The sequence below is a fragment of the Elephas maximus genome, chromosome 13, assembly GCF_024166365.1.
Source record: "Elephas maximus indicus isolate mEleMax1 chromosome 13, mEleMax1 primary haplotype, whole genome shotgun sequence".
NCBI lineage: Eukaryota > Metazoa > Chordata > Mammalia > Proboscidea > Elephantidae > Elephas > Elephas maximus.
In genome coordinates this window covers 56,583,927-56,602,651 of record NC_064831.1, presented here as the reverse complement: position 1 = coordinate 56,602,651, position 18,725 = coordinate 56,583,927, and the positions used below count along the sequence as shown (strand labels likewise).

Sequence of the window (18,725 nt, the reverse complement as noted above, 5' to 3'; positions counted from 1 at the left end):
TTAGCGCATATAAAAAAATGATACGCTGTTTAAAATTTATTTAGAGTGCTGGAGATATATTTGTCTTTCTGATTTGGTGCTGAGGCGGAGCAGGGTGGGGGACAAGATGAAGGTTACATATAGAGAGGGAGTGGTAAGCACTTCCTTTTCCTGTGGGAGCCGCCGGGTCGAGAGGAGCGTGGCCTTCTCTCCGCGCCATGGTAAGTGGCCCTCCTCTTGGCTGGCCTTACCTCTGGTCCGGGGGCCCAACAGGGAGGGACTGGGTATTCAGTGTACAAAATCCGCAGGAGGGAAAGCGAGGAGGGGAAGGAGGTGATAAACGAAAGCGTCTACTTCTGGTATGGGCCGTACGGCGATACGGCAGCCATCTTAGAGGCAACGTGGGCACAGAACACGCCTGGAAGCAACACTGGAGGACAGCCGATCGTTCTGAAATGCAGAGGGGCGGCTGGCATTCTGGCTTTCCTCGGGTCGTAGAAAACCTGGGTTGTGTTGGAAACTTTAATACGTTTAAAAGCTGTTGGAGCCTAAGACCGAATCGGGACATGGATCTTTAGGGAAGAGAGACTTGCATTTCCGTTTGCCTTGTCCTCGTACGTTTTCTTTCTGGCATAGTTGCCTTAGTCCAGTTTAAGAATCACTTCGTATGTGTGTTGTGTGCTGGGGAGTTCAGTGAACAAAATAGACAAAAACGACCTTCCTTAGGATGCCTGGGTTGCAATTGAATTGGAAAAAACAGTAATAAGTGCTCCGGACATAGGGAATCGGAAAGGAGGCAGTGGTTCGGTTGTAAACAGTAGTCAGGGAGCTTCGAGAAGGTGGCCTGAAGGAGGTGAAAAATGCCAAGGGGATCCGTAGGGTGAAGGCTTGCTACCTCTGAAGCTGGAGGGTAATGGGCCTGATGGTACAGACAAAAGTATCTGGAAGACTGTAAGAGATGGTATCAGGTCTGTAGGCCAGCCTAAGGACCCTTCCAATCCGAGGGTGGGAATCCTTTAGAGGGTGTTGAGAGCACAGTTAACATGACTGGTGTTTTTATTAGTAAGCTCTAGAAGATGTGTTTAGAAGGGAAGTGTGGAAGCAGAGATGGAAGTTTGGATGAGTAAAGCCCTGGTAGACAAGATTTGCTGACACATTTGTAGGGGGGAGAGATTAGGTGGCAGTATTAAATAGCATTTTCAAATTTTACAGTGTGGCTTAGATTCAGCATTGTTCTTTATAAGGCCTGCTTTGGAAACTTGATGATAAACCATTCTCTGAAAATTTTGTGGCAAGACATCAAATTAAGCTGTCATGTGGAATGTAGCAGATTGTACGTCATTTACTCATATTAATAGAGTTTGGAAACAGACATGTCCAAAATATAAATGTATCCCTGTTAAATACTGCTCTAGACAGATTAGTAACTTGGAAGATGTTTATGTCGTGAGTTTATTCTTAAAGGGCACAGGGCAGTTCTTAACATTAGAAAGTTTTGCTTGCAATGATGTCGTAATTTGCGTCTTACGCTGTTCTCAGTGACAGATGCCTGCTGTCATTAAGCTGGTACAGAAGGTTGACGAAAATTTCTACTGAGCAAGACATTACCTTTTTTTAATTCCTAGAACATGAGAAATGGTGTTCTTAACTAGTAGAAGTGCCCCTGAAGTATGGGCGAATTTTTTGAAGTTAAACCTGTTCTGGGTGTGTTGGTAGCTTAGCCTTGCTTGTCATGGTGTTTGTTGCCTGTTTCAGCTCAGCTCTATAGCTGAGATGAGTATGCCTCCAGCGATGATGCTCACCAGCATAGGTTAACCTTTTCCTTTTTCCCCAAGGCGTGTGCTCGTCCACTGATATCGGTGTACTCCGAAAAGGGAGAATCATCTGGCAAAAATGTTACTTTGCCTGCTGTGTTCACAGCGCCCATTCGACCAGATATCGTGAACTTTGTCCACACCAACTTACGCAAAAACAACAGGCAGCCCTATGCTGTCAGTGAATTGGCAGGTATGGATTTAGACCTCACACAGGTTGGTATCTTACGGTTGCTTTACAGTAGTGATGAGATTACACTTAATTGGTCCGTGTTTCTGAACCACATGATTTTCCTGGGTGTTCTGATGCTGTTTGCTACCATGTGTAATGGCCACACATGGGTGTGATTGAGTAGCTAAAGCGTGCGTTTCTTTCCAATTTTAGGTCATCAGACCAGTGCTGAGTCCTGGGGTACTGGCAGAGCTGTGGCTCGAATTCCCAGAGTTAGAGGTGGTGGGACACACCGCTCCGGCCAAGGTGCTTTTGGAAATGTATCCTTTTTGGTTTTACTGCCTGGACATAGTCACCTGTCATGCAGGATTTAGCAAACTGAACCTGATGTGTTCATATTAATAATTCAGTTTGGACATAGGCATGTCCAAAATACTCGCTGTATCCCTGTTAAATACTGCTCTAGACAGATTGAGAATCTGGAAGGTACTTATTTCTGTGGCAGTTCTGAAGTTAGAAAGTTTTGCTTGCAATGATGTCGTAATTTGCGTCTTACTCTGTTCTAAGCGACAGTTGCCTGCTGTCATTAAGCTGGTACAGAAGGTTGACGAAAATTCTTACTGAGCAAGGCATAACCTTTTTTTAATTCCTAAATCTTGAGAAATGTGATTCTTAACTGGGAGTATAGATGTGTCGTGGAGGCCGCATGTTTGCACCAACCAAAACCTGGCGCCGTTGGCACCGTCGAGTGAACACCACTCAGAAGCGCTATGCCATCTGCTCTGCCCTGGCTGCCTCAGCCTTGCCAGCGCTGGTCATGTCTAAAGGTTTGTGATACCACATTTCGTAGGAGCGAGGCAAAACTTGTACTTCGCCTGAATATTTTTGTTCCTGTTACACATGCCTGTAAATTCCACTCATCCCAGAGTGCCTGGTAAGTGACAGGCACTGTTTTAGGCACCGTGGGTACTTGTTCCTAACCTTTTTTTAATAGGTGCAAGTAACTAAGTCTTGCCTTTACTCATTATTTATGATAGCCTCAATTGAACAAGTCAGTCATCAGTAACGTACTACTAATAGAAACTAATTACTCAAATACAGTGGTTTGGTCTGTTGTTGGAAAACTTTCTACTTAAAACTGTCAGGTTTCCCACCCCATTTTTATTTAACTGCCAAAATGATGAGATTCCACTTCATTGGTCCGTGTTTCTGAAACACATGATATTTGTGGAAATTCTGATTTGGCAAATCGTATACCATTGTGTTTTTTGTAAGTTATATAAAATAGCTCGTGTATAAGTGGTTTCTTAATTTTTCAAAAGGTTCAGGGTAACCAGTGTTGAATTGGCTTTGCCAGGTCACCGCATTGAGGAAGTTCCTGAGCTTCCTTTAGTGGTCGAAGATAAAGTTGAAAGCTACAAGAAGACCAAGGAGGCTGTTTTGCTTCTTAAGAAACTCAAGGCCTGGAATGATATCAAAAAGGTAGGCTTAAAGAACACATACAATTTTGGTAATCTTTGATCCACATGAATTTGTTTTCACGCGTTTAACTTCAAAAAATAAGTATGAAGGACAGTATGGCTAAGACCTAGTGGCTAAGAGTGAGAACATTGGAGACAAATTGCTTGGGTTCAAATCCTGACTGCCATTTACGGCTGTGTGTATAACCTTGGCGAGTAATTTGTATGTTTCATCATGTGTAAATTGGAGTTTGTTAACTATAAAGATATACTAGAAGGGTTGTATATCTTAATCAGAATACTAAATATCTCAATTTGTTAGGTCTATGCCTCCCAGCGAATGAGAGCTGGCAAGGGCAAAATGAGAAACCGACGTCGTATCCAGCGCAGGGGACCATGCATTATCTATAATGAGGACAATGGTGTCATCAAGGCCTTCAGAAACATCCCTGGTAATTCTTACACTGTTTCCATTTTTTATTATTCATACTGTACAGTCTTGGTCAGCTTTTTTTTGTGATGAGATTCCACTTTATGGTCCGTGTTTCTGAAACACATGATAATTGTGGAAATTCTGATTCTTGGCTGAGTGAGTGCACCATTGATGGTTGAAGCATCTTACAGTTAATGAAGTAAGTTTAATCAGGGTTTCACTGCTAATTGGATAGTTCTCAAGTACCTACATAGCACGTAAGCCATGAAGATGGTTGACGTTTTTTCTTTTGAAATAATCTAATTCTCTTTTCCTTTTAAAAGGAATCACTCTGCTTAATGTAAGCAAACTGAACATTTTGAAACTTGCTCCTGGTGGGCATGTGGGACGTTTCTGCATTTGGACTGAAAGTGCTTTTCGCAAGTTAGATGAGCTGTACGGCACTTGGCGTAAAGCTGCCTCCCTCAAGAGTAACTACAAGTGAGTGTTTTTCATGCTGATGTCCTGCACACAGCTGTTGATACCATGGATATTTACATCCAGATTATGGTTTGCATGTTTACTAAGTACAAAATAGTGTAGAGGAAACACTGAATTCTAGAAGCTTAAATGAACTTTGAACAGAAGAGATTTTGTTCTTTAGTCGATTACGTGAGAAATAGGAATTTGTTCGTCCATTGTGATCCTTTTCCCTCAGTCTTCCCATGCACAAGATGATGAACACAGACCTCAGCAGAATCTTGAAAAGCCCTGAGATCCAAAGAGCCCTCCGAGCACCACGGTAAAACTGTTTTCTTTACAGTATAACCCTTGCCCCAACCTACACTGAGTTCTTTTTGTAAATGTGGATGATTGGCAGGATTTGGAATCTACATTCCTAGAGCAGTGCAGGTCAAATGTTAACCCATTGTCTGCTGGTTTACAGCAAGAAGATTCATCGCAGAGTCCTGAAGAAGAACCCACTGAAAAACCTGAGAATCATGTTGAAGCTAAACCCATATGCAAAGACCATGCGCCGAAACACAATTCTTCGCCAGGCCAGGAATGTAGGTGACAATTTATTTTATTATTGGTATGTCAGATTTTTAGAAAGACTTGATTCATACATTTTCTAATTTTTTTACAGCACAAGCTCAGGGTGGATAAAGCAGCAGCAGCACTAGCGGCCAAATCAGATGAGAAGGGGGTTCCAGGCAAGAAGCCTGTGGTAGGGAAGAAAGGAGGAAAGAAAGCTGTTGCTGTGAAGAAACCAAAGAAGCCGGTGGTGGGAAAGAAGGCAGCAGCTACCAAGAAACCAGCAGCTGAGAAGAAGAAGCCGGCAGAAAAGAAACCTACCACAGAAGAAAAGAAGCCTGCTGCATAAACTATTAAATTTGTTTATTCCATACAAGTCAGAGCATTTTGGACAGCTTATTTTGAATAAAGACCTGATCAAAGAGGCAGTGAGAAATAGGCGTTTGGGTGTGTTGTGTGAATCTTAGTTTTTTTTTTTAATCATGTTTGCTTCTTAGTAATTCCAGCCCTTTGTCATCTTTTGTTTTTTAACATCAAGTGGAGCCTTGGTTTTATGCTAAATCGATGTAGTTGTATGGGAAGCAGTGATTGTCTTAAATCCATTTTGTAAGTGTCAAATGTTTCAAAATACAGTTGATTAAAACACTTCCTCTGAAAAGAGAGGCTATATAGAAGCTGTTGTGGGGGTAAAAAAAAAAAAAAAAAAAAAAACCCACTGCCATGGAGCAGATTCTGACTCATAGCGACCCTATAGGACAGAGTAGAACTGCCCCATAGAGTTTCCAAGGAGTGCCTGGCAGATTTGAACTGCTGACCTCTTGGTTAGGAACCGTAGCACTTAAACCCTGAACCACTACACCACCAGGGTTTCCGTGGTGGGGGTAAAAAAGGGTAAAATTCCATGAAGAGTTGACATTTTAGGTAACGACAAGGGTAGAACTGCAGAATAAATTTGAGGGTACTGTAGCGATGCTTCCCTTCAGGTTCTTGTTAAAAAAAAAAACGTGCGCGCTTGGTGAGAGAAATGCTGCCACCTCCTACCCCATGACTTTTTATTTTTACCCTGGGTATGAGAGACTATGCCAGAAGCTTTTTTTTTTTGTAAACTCTTGACAGTTTCAGATGGGGATAAACTCAGTGGCCAGGTATAGCAGTGAGAAGAGATTTAGTATTATCTGGAAGCTATAAACGTCATTGCACTTCTTACCACTCCAGAATTAAGCTCCCTTCCCTGCTTTTGTCCAGTCAGGCTCGTTTTGCTTCTAGATTTAACTTCTCACTGGCCATCTCGTTAAATTCCACCGCCAGGATGACTATCCCATCTGCAGGGTCATCTTAGCTCCTTAGCAGATAAAGGTACCTTTTCCCGCTACATTTTGTTAGCAACGCTTTTTCATGCTCTTCAGACACATGACGATTTAGAAATCCTTCCATGCAAAACCCGCTTTTAAACGCGGCTCATGTGCCATGCCTTTGTACTAGGTGCTGCTGGTTTCGTTCCCTCCCTCCCTTCAAACACCTGCAGGTTCGTGAGTGCTTCGTGGCCGCTTGTTGGAACAACACGTTGGCAGCGCGAGACACCAAGTGTTTGTTGAACCATTTGGAACTTGACGTTTGACCGTTTTCTACTAATGTGAGGAAACGGGCTACCAGGTTAAGGAATTTGCTCAAACTCAAGATTCATCCCCAGGTTCTTTACAGCTCCAACGCCCTGAACACTATTCTTGAGTGTACTTCAGCTTGAAACACGCTCACCACTTGGAGAGGAATCCGGGCACATTCAGGCACAGCTGCGAAGGTGAGAGCGGAACCGGAAACGCTCTCACTGCTCTTCTCCAACATGGCCGCTGCCTGGTTTCCGGGAAGGCAGAGGGGATGGCGTCATCACGGAGCGCCCGGTCGACTGGGTTGGGCAGAGGACGGTTAACGTGAGGAGGGACGATGCTGAGCCGGCTTCAGGAGCTACGCAAGGAGGAAGAGACGCTGCTTCGGCTGAAGGCGGCACTGCACGACCAGCTGAACCGGCTCAAGGTGACTGCGCGGCTCTCACCCGTCCCTGCATTCCTCCCGCGCGACCATGTCTCCAACGCCCCCAGAGTCCGGCCCCCGCCGCTCCCCAACCCGGGCCGCCTGGCTGTACTAGAACGCCGACCCTTTGCGGCGCCCACCAGGATTTCCCATCCAAGCCCATGGGTGGGCATCGGCTGCTGCTGCCCGTCCCCTCCCTCGTCTGTCCGTCGTGGTGCTAGTCTAATGGGTTATAAAGTTGAGTATCCGAGGCACGTAGGGATCTTGTTGGGAGACTGTTGGGCCCCACCTCTCTCAGAGTCTTGATCCTGCAGGTCTGAGATGAGGCCCTGGAATGAACCTGTTTGGCAAGTGTACTCCGACCCCACCCCCCCGTAAATGAAGGTGGCCCACAGACCACACTGAGCAAGTGTGAGTTCCCCGAGGCTTGCCTAGACCTTCCCTTCCCACCAACCTTTCCCTCCCGAGCCCCTACAGCATTTACTGCTTGTATTGGCGCTTACAAAGCTAGAAGGGACTCTCAGGTCCCCCTCCCCACCTACACACACACACACTTTGTGCTAAGGAAGACACGGAGGCTCCGGGAGAAGAGACTTGTCCCACAGCCTGGTCGCTTTTCCACCTGGAGCTGTTGCAGACTTGCATGGCCTTTACAAGGAGTCAGGATTGTAGTTTCACACAGACCATTTCCCAGGCCTGGGCTTCTGCGTAATTCAGCCACCTGCAGCCCTATGAGGTGATCATAAGCCCTGCCCAGCACCCTTATTCAAATCTTTAAATCCACTTGATAGGAAAGCCGTTTGTAAACTGAAAAGTGCTATACAACTTTGAGGTATCAAAGGAATAAGAGCTTTCCTTCAGAGAGGTTGTGATGGCTCAGCTTACGCCCTCGTATGTCACCACAGTACCGGTAAAAGTACGGGATGTGTGCACTGATGATGACCTCCAGATGCCCTGTCCTCCAGGAATGCCTTGGATTGGAAGCCTTGGCTCAGCAGGACCCAAGAGGACAGGCTGAAGGCTAGCTTTACCCATTTCCTTTAAAGGAAGGGAAAGCCTAAGAGCCCTACCCTTCCCTCCAGAGCAGCACAGATGTTACAGCTGTTTTCACTTCCTCTCGTGTTGCCATCGTTTTGCAGCCTGCTCAGTAATTTTTTCCCACTTCACTAGCCCAGTAAAAGAATAAGGAAAGTGCCCTCAAGTCTTCTCTTCTAGGTTGAAGAGCTGGCCCTTCAATCAATGATTAATTCTAGAGGAGGGGATGAAATGCTGTCTTCTCAGTCTGCACCTGAACAGCCCCAAGATGTAAGCTTAAGTGTGGGTCTAGGGAGAGAATGCAGAGTCCACTCTGCTCTCATGTTGCTGGGGGGGTCAAATATTGTTGTAAATCGGTGGGTCCCTAGGCCTCTGGGAAATGCTGATAGGAATTAATTTCCCAGTTTAATAAGCCATCTGTTCTACATTACTCTTAGGCATGAACCAGCCCACCTTCCTATAAGTCAGTTATACTTTATTAATTAATTACTAACCTGTTGCCTCCACCCTCCTGGTCATCCATCCTTTGTAGCTGCTCCGATGAACCAGGAAGAGTGTGGAGATCTTTGTAGAGAGATGTCAGAACCCTTGCTGGCTTGTAAATGATGAGTAACTTTGGGGCTAGAAAATAGCGTGGCTTCAACTATAAGGTGAATGCTAAAAAATGAGTTCTTATCTTCATCGTATTCCTCTCTTATCAAATGCCCTCAAGTAAGTCAGTAAAATCAGATTCTTTCTAAATACATCATATTTGAGTAATTCTCCCAGATGTTGTTTATTGGTTAAAGCATTTAGAGCCATTTGAAAGCAGCACATGTAAGTCAGTACAGTTCTTATGCTGGCACTTTCTACAAGACCGCCTTTGTAAATCAGGTGACGTTCTGTCAAATGTGGGGCAGGTACACTCCCCGCATTTTGGCAGCAGGCCAGAGGGGATGTGGAGAAATTTATAAATATTACAGTTGGAGATGCAATTTAGATTTGATTTTAAAATGCCTTTTTTAAGAATTTACTGTTTTGAGGCCAGTGTCTTTCCTACTAATCCCTGATGTCCTTGGCTGAAGCAGATGTTGGTGCATGTAGACAATGAAGCGTCCATCAACCAAACAGCACTGGAGTTGAGCACAAGGAGCCATGCCCTGGAAGAAGAGGAGGAGGAGGAAGAAGAAGAAGAATCAGATTCCTGAAGGGGGAAAGAACCAGGGTTAGTTAGTTATACAAAGTAAATATCTAAAGCTCCAGAACTTTCTAAAGAAATTTTTCTGGCATGGGCCCTGTAGCCTGCTTGAAAGGGAAGCAGGAACTGTAGAAGGATGTGCTGTTGAAAAAAAGTCTCCATCAATAACCTCAAGCTTCAGGATATTTTAACAAAACTTGGTGAAATGTAGAAAATCAGAGATGCAGTGTCTTAGCATTAGGTAATTAATGTGGGTGGCGCTGTGTCAGTAATTAGATTCAGGAATTGTGTTCAAAACAGACAAAACTTCCTCTGAAATGCCACTGCAAAAGCCTGGCATATGCAAAAAGGGCAGAGTTTAAATATAAGCCAGCCTTTCCAATCAACAAGGGCTCTTTTAAGAGAGCCAATTAAAGGCTGTTATCATGCTGCTGAGCCCTGTGAGCACAGCAAGGCCACTGTCTCAGCGAGAGAAGATGGCAAGGTGCCCACTGTAGACGGCTTTTTGTGTGGTTGTCATCACATCCAGCTTTGAGACCTCACAGTGTGGTGAAATGTGCTTAAAAATTATAGCTAGCTGCTTGCCAGACACCAACAGAAAAGGATTAGTTCCTCCTTCAGTGAAAACAGTATAGCGGATGGTTTAAAACCTGCTTCTGGCCTTAAGAGGAAGTGTGCCGTTGAAGAAGAAATCACTGTACTTGGGAGGTTTTCTTTTTATAATAAAGAGATGAGAGCTACAGAATAAGAGTTGTTGGAACTTAGTATTTGAAGTGGAGATTCATTTCTACATACTGTCCCTTTTTCTACTGAATATGCCATTAAATTAGTCACTCAAATGTATGAAATTGGTTTGCCCTGCCCAGTGACAGAAGAGCCAAACAAAACACAAAAGACATCAAGCAGAACTTTTATGTAACTGTTCCAGAAGAGAATATGGACCCATTTTCTAATTGTGGTTTCATTAAAGTTATTTTGAGCTACTCTTACAGGAAATAGCGAGAAGTGTATGATGAGCATGTTTCTTGGAAAACAGTGTGAAATGTATTTGGAATAGAAAGCATCAAAGTACATACTTTTGGGGTCTAATTTAAAGTACGAGCATGAGTTTTTTTTTTTTTTTTTTAAGAGCTGGAAAACCCGGCTTTGAATTCCAGCTCTACCATTAACTAGTCACTTGCCCTTTCACCTCTGCAACTCTCACTTGCCCGTCTCTACAGAGAGGATAGTCACATCTGCTCTAGAAGTTTCCAGGGTTGTTGTGAGGTACTAATGAGATACTTAAGGAGCCCTGGTAGTGCAGGGAAACCCTGGTAGCATAGTGGTTAAGTGCTATAGCTGCTAACCAAAAGGTTGGCAGTTGGGACCTACCAAGCGCTCCTTGGAAACTCTATGGGGCAGTTCTACTTTGTCCTGCAGGTTCACTATGAGCCAGAATTGACTTGATGGCAATGGGTTTTTGGGTTCTGGTGGTGCAAACAGTTAAGTGCTTGTCTGCTAACTGGAAGGCTGGCAGTTTGAACCCACCCAGACTCCACTGAAGATCTGGCAATCTGCTCCCATAAAAGATTACAGGCTAGAAAACCCTATGGGACGGTTCTCCTGTCACGTGGGGTCGCTTTAAGTCACAGTGGACTAGACAGCACCCAACAACAGTGAGATGTTTCAAAATCCAGCTGTTATTGGTGTCTCAGGAAGGGGAGTTTGAGGAAGGAGTCTGGCACAGGGAATATCATTATTGAGAACAAGATTCTTCTTGGTAAAAGTGGCTGGGAAAAAAAAGTTCTTCGACTACAAATGCAATACCTTAGAGTGTTAATAGAGAATTTAAAACACCCCTCAAATGGCACCAAACATGAAAGCATTCGGATCCAGGTGTTAGACAGCAGGTTACCCCATTCTTCTTCCTCTGGATACAGTTTGCTCATTTTAATGAGACATATCCTCAGTAGTGGGGTCATTCCCTCTGTTATCAAGACACAGGGTGGGAGGAGGGTGTGGGTCTTAAACCTCGGCCTGAGTGTTTGCTGAAAACACGTAAGTCAAACTGCTGACTTAGAACAGCCGTTAGCCTCATAGTGAGAAAAAACCATTGACTAGCTTCAGTAGCCATGTTTACGACACTGGTTTTTAAAATCCTGGCTTCATCCCAAGCTCTGGTAGACCCAGAGTGGAACTGCCTCCTCAGGAGATTATTTCTTCAAGTTGTTTTTAATCTAAAAATGTATCGAAAACAAGGGGAGAGTTACTGACTAGGCCACCTCGCAAGCACCTCAAGTTCCAGAAGTCACTTCGAAGAAGGAAAGGGCATACGTGGCCAGTTGGGACATGGCTTTGTTTTCTGTGACTTCACTGCCACCTCACAGGTGTGACGAAGCCCATGCCAGGAAGGTGTGGTTAAGTGTAAGTGGGAAAAGGGCAAGACGATTGCTCAGCATAGCCAGACGGCATGTGACTGACTAGGGCAGTGGCTCCAGCTGCCAGCTCACCGGCAAAGGCACCCCTGTGAGCTGTGGTCCTGGAGCCGGGCAGCCCAGGCCCCTAGGGCGCCTCTGTACGGAAAGTGAAAAATATGGCGATTTTCTTCAGATTTGCTCCCATCCCCACCCCAGGCTGCTGCTGTTCACTTTTATAAACAGGTGGAAGGAAGGTGCTGGAAGATGAACAGAGGGGGGTGTTCTGTGAGAAGAGCTGAACAAAATTTCAATCATTCTGTGATTTGAAGATGAATCACAGGAAGCCCCATCAGCCCAAAGCACTGAACTTGTCTTAGTGTCATGTTTCTGCCTTCTGGTCCCCTTCCTGTCCTTACCTTTCCGCGCTATAATACTTGGCTAAAGTGTATGATTTCTTCAGTCCTAGAGAAACTGAAAATCTCCCCACAAAAGCAGAAAAAACTTTTGCCCTTTTTTTTTTCTTAACTTGATAGTATATTTATTAGAATAAGAGATTAGAGTTGTTAAACATCTGGATTAAAACGGTTAACAGGATTTTCATACAATTTTTAGGCACTATACACACTTGTTTTATAATAGCATCAGTACTTGGATTCAGGGAAAGATTAATCTGACACGTTTTAATGCCTTGATCCATTTGTGACATTCAAAATAACTTGACTGTTTTAGAAACACTAATCCAAACTTAGAGAGACACACGCCACTAAATAACCCCACCTAGTATATTTAAAAATAAATATAGAAATACAACCAGAAGTCTACAAATCATCCCAGTAGACAGACTGGTGAAGCCCTGGCTATCATGGCAGTGAAGGGCCCTGGCAAGATTTTGATGGAAAATGCTGAATTCTACATCAAAAGCAAATTACTACTACTAAAAACATGACGTACACTTTGTGACGCTCATTTTCATAGCAGCAAAGCATGCCTCACACACACTGCCTGTGAAGGGTGTCCCAGGCTTCCCCACTGGAGTGGAGAGCAGGTGCGCCGGCAAGAACGCAGTGCTGCGAGGTGGATGTATCAGAGAGCCCTGAAAATACATGCGGCCAGCCAGTCACAGTGAGGGAACAGCAGTGCAAGTTTCAGGAAGAATGACTACCCACAGTCACCAGAGGTTCACTGTAATTCAGCGTTGCTCATGTTTTAATCATCAGCACACAGATGCCCCAAGCACACAGCCAATCCACTTAGGGGACTAACAATAGAAGAATAAGACAGTAATAGTAAAAATAAGTAGAATTTTGGCACATGCTGTATCTTCATCCTTTATCACAGGTGAAATGGACGTCTGAATGGAGCCAGGCATGGGAACGAGGCCCGAAAGCAACATGGCATGCCACTGGGCAGGGGACTCTGCTGCTTCATTAACGCTTAGACGCCAGCTGCGTGCGTTGGTGTGCTGGGCTGGTTAAGGCCGATGGTGGAGCAGAGCCAACCGGCAAAATCCACTTCTTCAGCATCAGATCTCTTGATAAACGTGTGAACCTGGATGTGAGGAAACAGGAAAAGGAAGTAGTATTAAAACACGACCCAGAAGGAAAATCCAGGTGTCTCGGGGCCAGGGCTTGTGCAGCACTTGGAAGGAGCTCCTGGGGGCTGCCCTGGAGCAGCAGTGGGGGCCAGGAAAGCAGGGCCAACTGCAGGCCAAACAGCCAGCTCAGCCTGGTGCTGCCAGTCTCGCTGGCTGTGAGGTGTTGGGGAATTCACTTGCCTCTCTGAGCTAGAAATGGGGGTAATAGCTCTGCCTTATACACCTCACAGGGTTGTCACAGGGAATGAAGGAAATGGTGGACTTGAAAGTGCATGTTTACACTGTACAGGTGATAAGACATACAAGATATTTACAGTATTACCCCACCCACCCAGCTACCACACGAGGAGGCCAGTAGAGAAAGACCCAGGGAGGGTGCTGGCAGTGGTAGTGTGAGGAGAACCTGTCAGTATTAGAATAAGGCCCAGTTCCCGTGAAGACGGTGAGTTGGCCCTTTCTTTCCCTCAGCTGCCACAGACCAGTCCTCCCACACACTCACCCAGGCTGGGAGTTATCCCAGCTTTTCTTTTAAACTGATGGGAAGACAGGAGAGATTGGCACTTGGTATGTTGCGGCCCCAGCGCCAGCTGACTTCAGTAGTCAGGGCAGAGCAGCGAATGGGGCTCAGAAAGTACTGGATGGATGGACAGACAGATGATTGAGAGAAAAGGAGAACAGCAAATAAACAGGTACTGTAAGAATCTGCAATAAGTGGACTTACCATGAGTTGCTTCAAATCTGCTCTCTCTGCAGGGTTTTTGATTAGGCTTAAAGGAAGAGAGAGAATGTGAGAGCTATTGCCTGGCACGGGCCCTCATCATAATTACTTAGTCCGCATGCCTGTCCCCCGATGCTGCAGGCTCTGTGAGGAGTGCCTGAGCCTTATCCATCTTCCTGGCCTCAGCACCTCGTCACGCCCGTAGGTTAATGAGTGCCTGCTGAATTAAAGGCTCAAAAGGCAGCATGCCGATCTCCGTGGAGCATGTGCCAAAAGCAGCCACTGGTTTATCCACCACTGTACATACACCAGGAGTGTCACATTAAGTCCTAGCGCTCCGGAAGTAGGGCCGAGGGCAGCAACTGAGGGGAGGGAAGAGGGCAACACCACACCCAGCAGAAGCAAAGCTGGAGCTCCTGAGGTGGGCTGGGAGCCTAATGAAGCCACCCTGCCCTTCCAGAGAACAAGAAGCCGCTTACCATTTATTCACAAAATCTTGGAATTCCAGACTGAATACTCCACTGGGAAGTTTTGGAGGAGGCTGCAAACACATGTCAAGACATGAGAAACGCCTGGCTCCCCGCTCCAGCCACCTTCTCTCCCCTCCCCACCCCCACCTTAGGGCAGGGCTGCCCTTATCCAGTCAAGGAAAGATGGGGCAGGAGGCCATCGACAGCCTGCTGAGTCACCCTGTTGGAAGCACTGGTCTTGCATGCCAGTTAGAACTGGGTTCAGGTCACTGTTCTACCACTCACTTGTTGAGGGACATTGAGTAAGTCACTGTTCCTCTCTAAGCCTCAGTTTACTCTTCAATGAAACGAGGGAGTTGGACCAAATAATCTCTGGGACCCCTTCCACCACTGACTCTACAGTTCTAACTCTTGGGAGGGTGGCACAGAAACATAACCAGAAAGTAGGAGCAGCAGGAGCTATGGGATACGTAAACCACCAGGCAGCTGCAGAAGTCACAGAAGGCCCAACACAGTCATCTTTCCTGAGCCCTGGAGGGGCAGCGAAGGTTGGTGAAACCCTAACTGGCAGAGGGCTGGGTCTGGAGGAATGCTGTCCGCACACTCTGGGAATGAGGCCATTTTTGGGCAACAAACCAAGAGCACTGACAACAGCTCTCGTTTCCGATGGTAGGGACCACAGAGGGCTACACAGTACAAGGTCCCAGACCACCAGGCTCACGGGCCACATGCAGCCCCAGGAACTGTGAGCCCGCTTTACAGGCCTTGCACTGGGGCTGCATGTAGCTTCCTTGTGAGAAGCTGACTTAACCACAGTGCCCAGGACGTCACTGCTCTGATGTGTAGGCCAGAAGCAACAGGCGATTCGTGAGGTCAAAAATAAAACACTGGGCCTTGCCCCCTACCAGAAAGCCCCGCCTAGCCCTCTCCCCCTGAACGCTTCCTCAGAACAGTGGGTGAATGAGCCTGAACTGAGGCCAAGGACCCCTCTTAGGAACAAGGACCCACAGCAAGCCTCACTCTGCAGACTGTCCCTGCTGCTGAGGGGCGTGGAGGGGATGTCCAGAGAGAGGGCACTGGCAGCTTGGCCTCCAGAGGCCAGTCCATTCCTCCTAAGAGAGAAGGGGCCAGGCAAGTGTGGCAGCAGAGCAAGAGGTAACCCAGCACCCCTGAGCACAGCCTCCTGAAGGGGGGGGTGGGCGGAGAGGTGGCAGGAGGAAAGAGCACCAGAGGGAAGGACCTCAGCCTTTCATCTGGGAGCCTCAGTGTCCTCACCTGCATGAGGAGGACGACAAAACCAGTCTGGTCCACCTCAGCAGTGCCGGGAGAGCTAAGCAGGAACATGAGGGTGAAGATACAGAAGGAGACGGGCAGCTGTATATTTAACCTCTGGCCTTCCCGTCCCTTAACGCGGCTCCCAGCCAGCACTGCCCAGCCGGTCCCGAGTACAGGATGGCTTCCTGACTGCCACAAATGCAACCCGCTCTGCCTTCCTGAAATCCTTAAGCAGCAACGGTCAGATCTTGACCTTCTTTTCCATGCCCCATGGAATATGGGATGAAGCTGTGCAGAGAGCAACTAGAGGTAAATTAACCTCCCCAGCAGACACAGTGAACCAATGACAGTGATTTAATTAACTGCTGGGGTTAGCCAGGATTTTCCTGTTGAGTTTGTAATGGAAAAAGAAAAAAAGACCTTTCTGAGCCTTTTGAGGTCTGTTTTCTGAGAATACTAAGAAGTGGGAGACATCATTCCACTGGCCTTTTGAGAAGAAAAGAACTGGACAATAATCTTTACACCCCCTCCAGCTGCTTCCCAAACATGCCAATTGGTCCTCTTCTCTTCCTCTGCCCACGCTGCCCCTGGGCCGGCAGTGCTGGCCTGGCTGTCTCCTCAGTCTGGAGCCCATCTTGCCCTGGCCCAGCTCCTCCACCCCTGCCAACCAGGGAGGAGGCTGCCCTCCTCTGAGCAACCCTTGTGCTTGTCCACAGTTTCCCTCTCCCCAAACCCAAACCTGATGAATGAATGTCAGCATATTCCTTCCTTGATCCTTTTTTTCATTTAAACATACGAGTATATTTGTTTCACAAATAATCTTTGTTCTTTGTATTAAAGTCAGCCAATACCAATAACCAAAAGAAAATCTTAAGTACCTGAAATTCCATCACTCAGCAATAACTATATTTTGTTACTTTCCAGACTTTTTATATGCACATATATGCATACACAGATTTTTTTTAGGAATTGGTGATACCATTATATAACTATTCTGTAATCCTCTTGTCACACAACAGTTCATAGTGAATGTTCCTGTCTATTTCTATGCTGCCATTTTTATGTTCATAGCTTTTTAATGGCACTTAAGAGAGAGAACCCTATATTCGAGTTATGTATGCATTGCCTTGCCTCCTCTACACAATCTTTAAGACTTTTCTTTTCCACCTTGGGATTTCCACCCCATTCCTACCCAACCCCACAGTACTTAACAAACAGGAAAATGCACAAGAAATGCTTGGTGAGTGAAAGAACAAGAAGTAAGTGGGCAACAGAGAACCCCTGAGGGAGCAGGAGAGCGGTGGGATGCAGACCCCAAATTCTCATAAAAAGATCAGACTTAATGGTCCAACTGGGACTAGAAGGACCCTGGAGCCCATGGTCCACAGACCTTCTGTTAGCCCAAGACGGGAACCATTCCCAAAGCCAACTCTTCAGAAAGGGATAGAACTGGAATATGGGATGGAAAATGATAATGGCGAAGAACAAGCTTCTTGGATTGAGTAGATACATGAGGCTATGTTAGCATCTCCTGTCTGGAGGGGAGATGAGAGGGCAGAGGGGGCCAGAAGCTGCCCAAATGCACATGAGGAGAGAGAGTGGAGGGAAGGAATGTGCTGTATCATTAGGGGGAAAGCAATTAGGAGTATATAGCAAGGTGTATGTAAACTTATGTATGAGAGACTGACCTCATTTGTAAGCTTTCACTTAAAGCACAATAAAAAGTAATAATAAATAAAGTACTCTATTAAAGAGAGAAAAAAAAGGAAGTAAGTAGGCAAGGTGGAGCTCCTGAATCTAGGAAAGGAGGAGAGACTCAGAGCTACCTGAAGGCATCTCCTTGGGAAGGAACCCCTGAGGTCTCTAAACCAGCCCCTCAATTCCAAGAGTATGATACACAGACCAGAACAAGCGAATCCTGGGCTAGGCGGCCCACACTGGGGGACAACTCGCGGGTTTCCTAGTTAACTCAGTTGTTGGGTTTTTTTCTTAAGAGGACCAAATAATTCCAAGGTCAAGGAAGCCGGGTGGTACTTACCTCGTTAACTATGTAATCCAACAACTCAAAAATCGCCATGGGAGGTCGGCTGTCCATTCCATAAGCTAGAATTCATTAAAAAAAAAAAGGAAGAAAACACTTCTCAGAAACAGATAAGATGAGGATAGGGGTTGGGCATGGATCCCAGGAACCAGAACAAGGTCATGGATGATATTAGACAAGACAGCCACATTAAGGCCTAAACACAGGGGGCACCAGCAAAGGCCATGGAGTCACCAGCTGGGGTACCTGTCTGTGCTCTGCCACGCCCTAGGCTTGTGACCTTGGGCAAATCAGTTGACCACCGAGCCTCAGTTTTGAGTTTTGTAAAGTGGGATTGGATAATAAAATTATATCTGCCCTTCCTCCCCCTTCCTTGTCATTCAAAGAAGAGCAAATGAGATACAAGCAGTCCCCAGGTTACGAACGTCCAACTTATGTACAACCTGTAGTTACAAACGTACCCCTGTAAAGCCTATTAAAAATTCAAGGTACATACAATGGTTCATAACAAATGGGCACTACTTTGTGACACACATCAAAACATTATTATTATTACTGTATTATTATGTTAAAGATGTTTTAGTGTATCTGGCAGTGTTTAATGTTTTTATGCACAGAAGGGTACACTATATACTAAGACAAACATTGACGTTAGATACGAAGTGTACCTAACTATTCTGACTTATGTGCAATTTTGACTTAAAGACAGACTTAGGAACAGAACTCAAGCGTAATCTGAGGACTGCCTATAATGTCAAAGGACTCAGCTTCTTCCTTGTCCCTGAACTTGGTTTTTTTTTTTATACCTGTCTTTTTTTGTCTTAGTGATGTAGAGCTGTTATAACAGAAATGCCACAAGTGGGTGGATTTCACAAACAGAAATTAATTTTCTCACAGTTTAAGGGGCTCGAAGTCCGAGTTCAAGCTGCTGTCTCTAGGGGAAGGCTTTCTCTCTCTGTTGCTTTGGAAGAAGGTCCTTCTCTCTTCTGAGCTTCTGCTCCTGGGTGGTCTTCATATGGCTTGGCATCTCTCTTCCCCATCTCTGCTTCTCATATGCTTGTTTAATCTCTTCTGTATCTCAAAGGGATTGACTCAAGACACACCCTGCACTAATCCTGT

The 18,725-nt window shown here is 45.8% G+C and overlaps 3 protein-coding genes and 5 non-coding genes across 10 annotated transcripts in view; 7 read left to right on the top strand and 1 right to left on the bottom strand.

Annotated features, from left to right (window-relative positions):
* The first annotated feature begins 139 nt into the window (after positions 1–139).
* Positions 140–5,312, top strand: RPL4 (ribosomal protein L4). The gene is made up of 10 exons (XM_049906171.1): positions 140–200; positions 1,815–1,986; positions 2,179–2,285; positions 2,654–2,792; positions 3,323–3,447; positions 3,748–3,877; positions 4,182–4,338; positions 4,556–4,639; positions 4,784–4,904; positions 4,985–5,312. Exons 1-10 carry the CDS (start codon positions 198–200, stop codon positions 5,219–5,221), a joined length of 1,275 nt encoding a protein of 424 aa, XP_049762128.1. The 5' UTR covers positions 140–197; the 3' UTR covers positions 5,222–5,312.
* On the top strand, positions 1,480–1,578 carry LOC126057403 (small nucleolar RNA SNORD16). The gene has a single exon (XR_007512493.1). It is a non-coding gene; the product is annotated as a small nucleolar RNA SNORD16 (small nucleolar RNA).
* Positions 2,033–2,104, top strand: LOC126057691 (small nucleolar RNA SNORD18). Its single transcript, XR_007512767.1, has one exon. It is a non-coding gene; the product is annotated as a small nucleolar RNA SNORD18 (small nucleolar RNA).
* Positions 2,494–2,592, top strand: LOC126057402 (small nucleolar RNA SNORD16). The gene has a single exon (XR_007512492.1). It is a non-coding gene; the product is annotated as a small nucleolar RNA SNORD16 (small nucleolar RNA).
* On the top strand, positions 3,138–3,209 carry LOC126057667 (small nucleolar RNA SNORD18). Its single transcript, XR_007512741.1, has one exon. It is a non-coding gene; the product is annotated as a small nucleolar RNA SNORD18 (small nucleolar RNA).
* LOC126057679 (small nucleolar RNA SNORD18) lies at positions 3,937–4,007 on the top strand. Its single transcript, XR_007512754.1, has one exon. It is a non-coding gene; the product is annotated as a small nucleolar RNA SNORD18 (small nucleolar RNA).
* A 1,329-nt stretch (positions 5,313–6,641) lies between the features above and the next one.
* SNAPC5 (small nuclear RNA activating complex polypeptide 5) lies at positions 6,642–9,418 on the top strand. 3 transcript variants are annotated; one of them, XM_049905336.1, is made up of 3 exons: positions 6,664–6,903; positions 8,116–8,205; positions 9,000–9,418. In XM_049905336.1, the coding sequence occupies exons 1-3, from the start codon at positions 6,814–6,816 to the stop codon at positions 9,120–9,122; spliced, it is 303 nt and encodes a 100-aa protein (XP_049761293.1). In that variant the 5' UTR covers positions 6,664–6,813; the 3' UTR covers positions 9,123–9,418. The 3 variants fall into 3 exon arrangements, with proteins under 3 accessions (XP_049761295.1, XP_049761293.1, XP_049761294.1); XM_049905337.1 differs by having other exon boundaries at positions 6,687–6,903; positions 9,003–9,418; XM_049905338.1 differs by lacking the exon at positions 8,116–8,205 and having other exon boundaries at positions 6,642–6,903; positions 9,003–9,418.
* Positions 9,419–12,042: 2,624 nt separating this feature from the next.
* Positions 12,043–18,725, bottom strand: part of MAP2K1 (mitogen-activated protein kinase kinase 1) — a 96,797-nt gene continuing 90,114 nt past the window's right edge. The window contains exons 8-11 of the mRNA XM_049905335.1: positions 17,604–17,668; positions 14,300–14,361; positions 13,824–13,869; positions 12,043–13,056 (exon numbers count right to left, since the gene is read on the bottom strand). Of these exons, the coding sequence (XP_049761292.1) occupies positions 12,943–13,056; positions 13,824–13,869; positions 14,300–14,361; positions 17,604–17,668 (287 nt within the window). The 3' untranslated portion in view covers positions 12,043–12,942. The remainder of the gene's footprint in view (positions 13,057–13,823; positions 13,870–14,299; positions 14,362–17,603; positions 17,669–18,725) is intronic.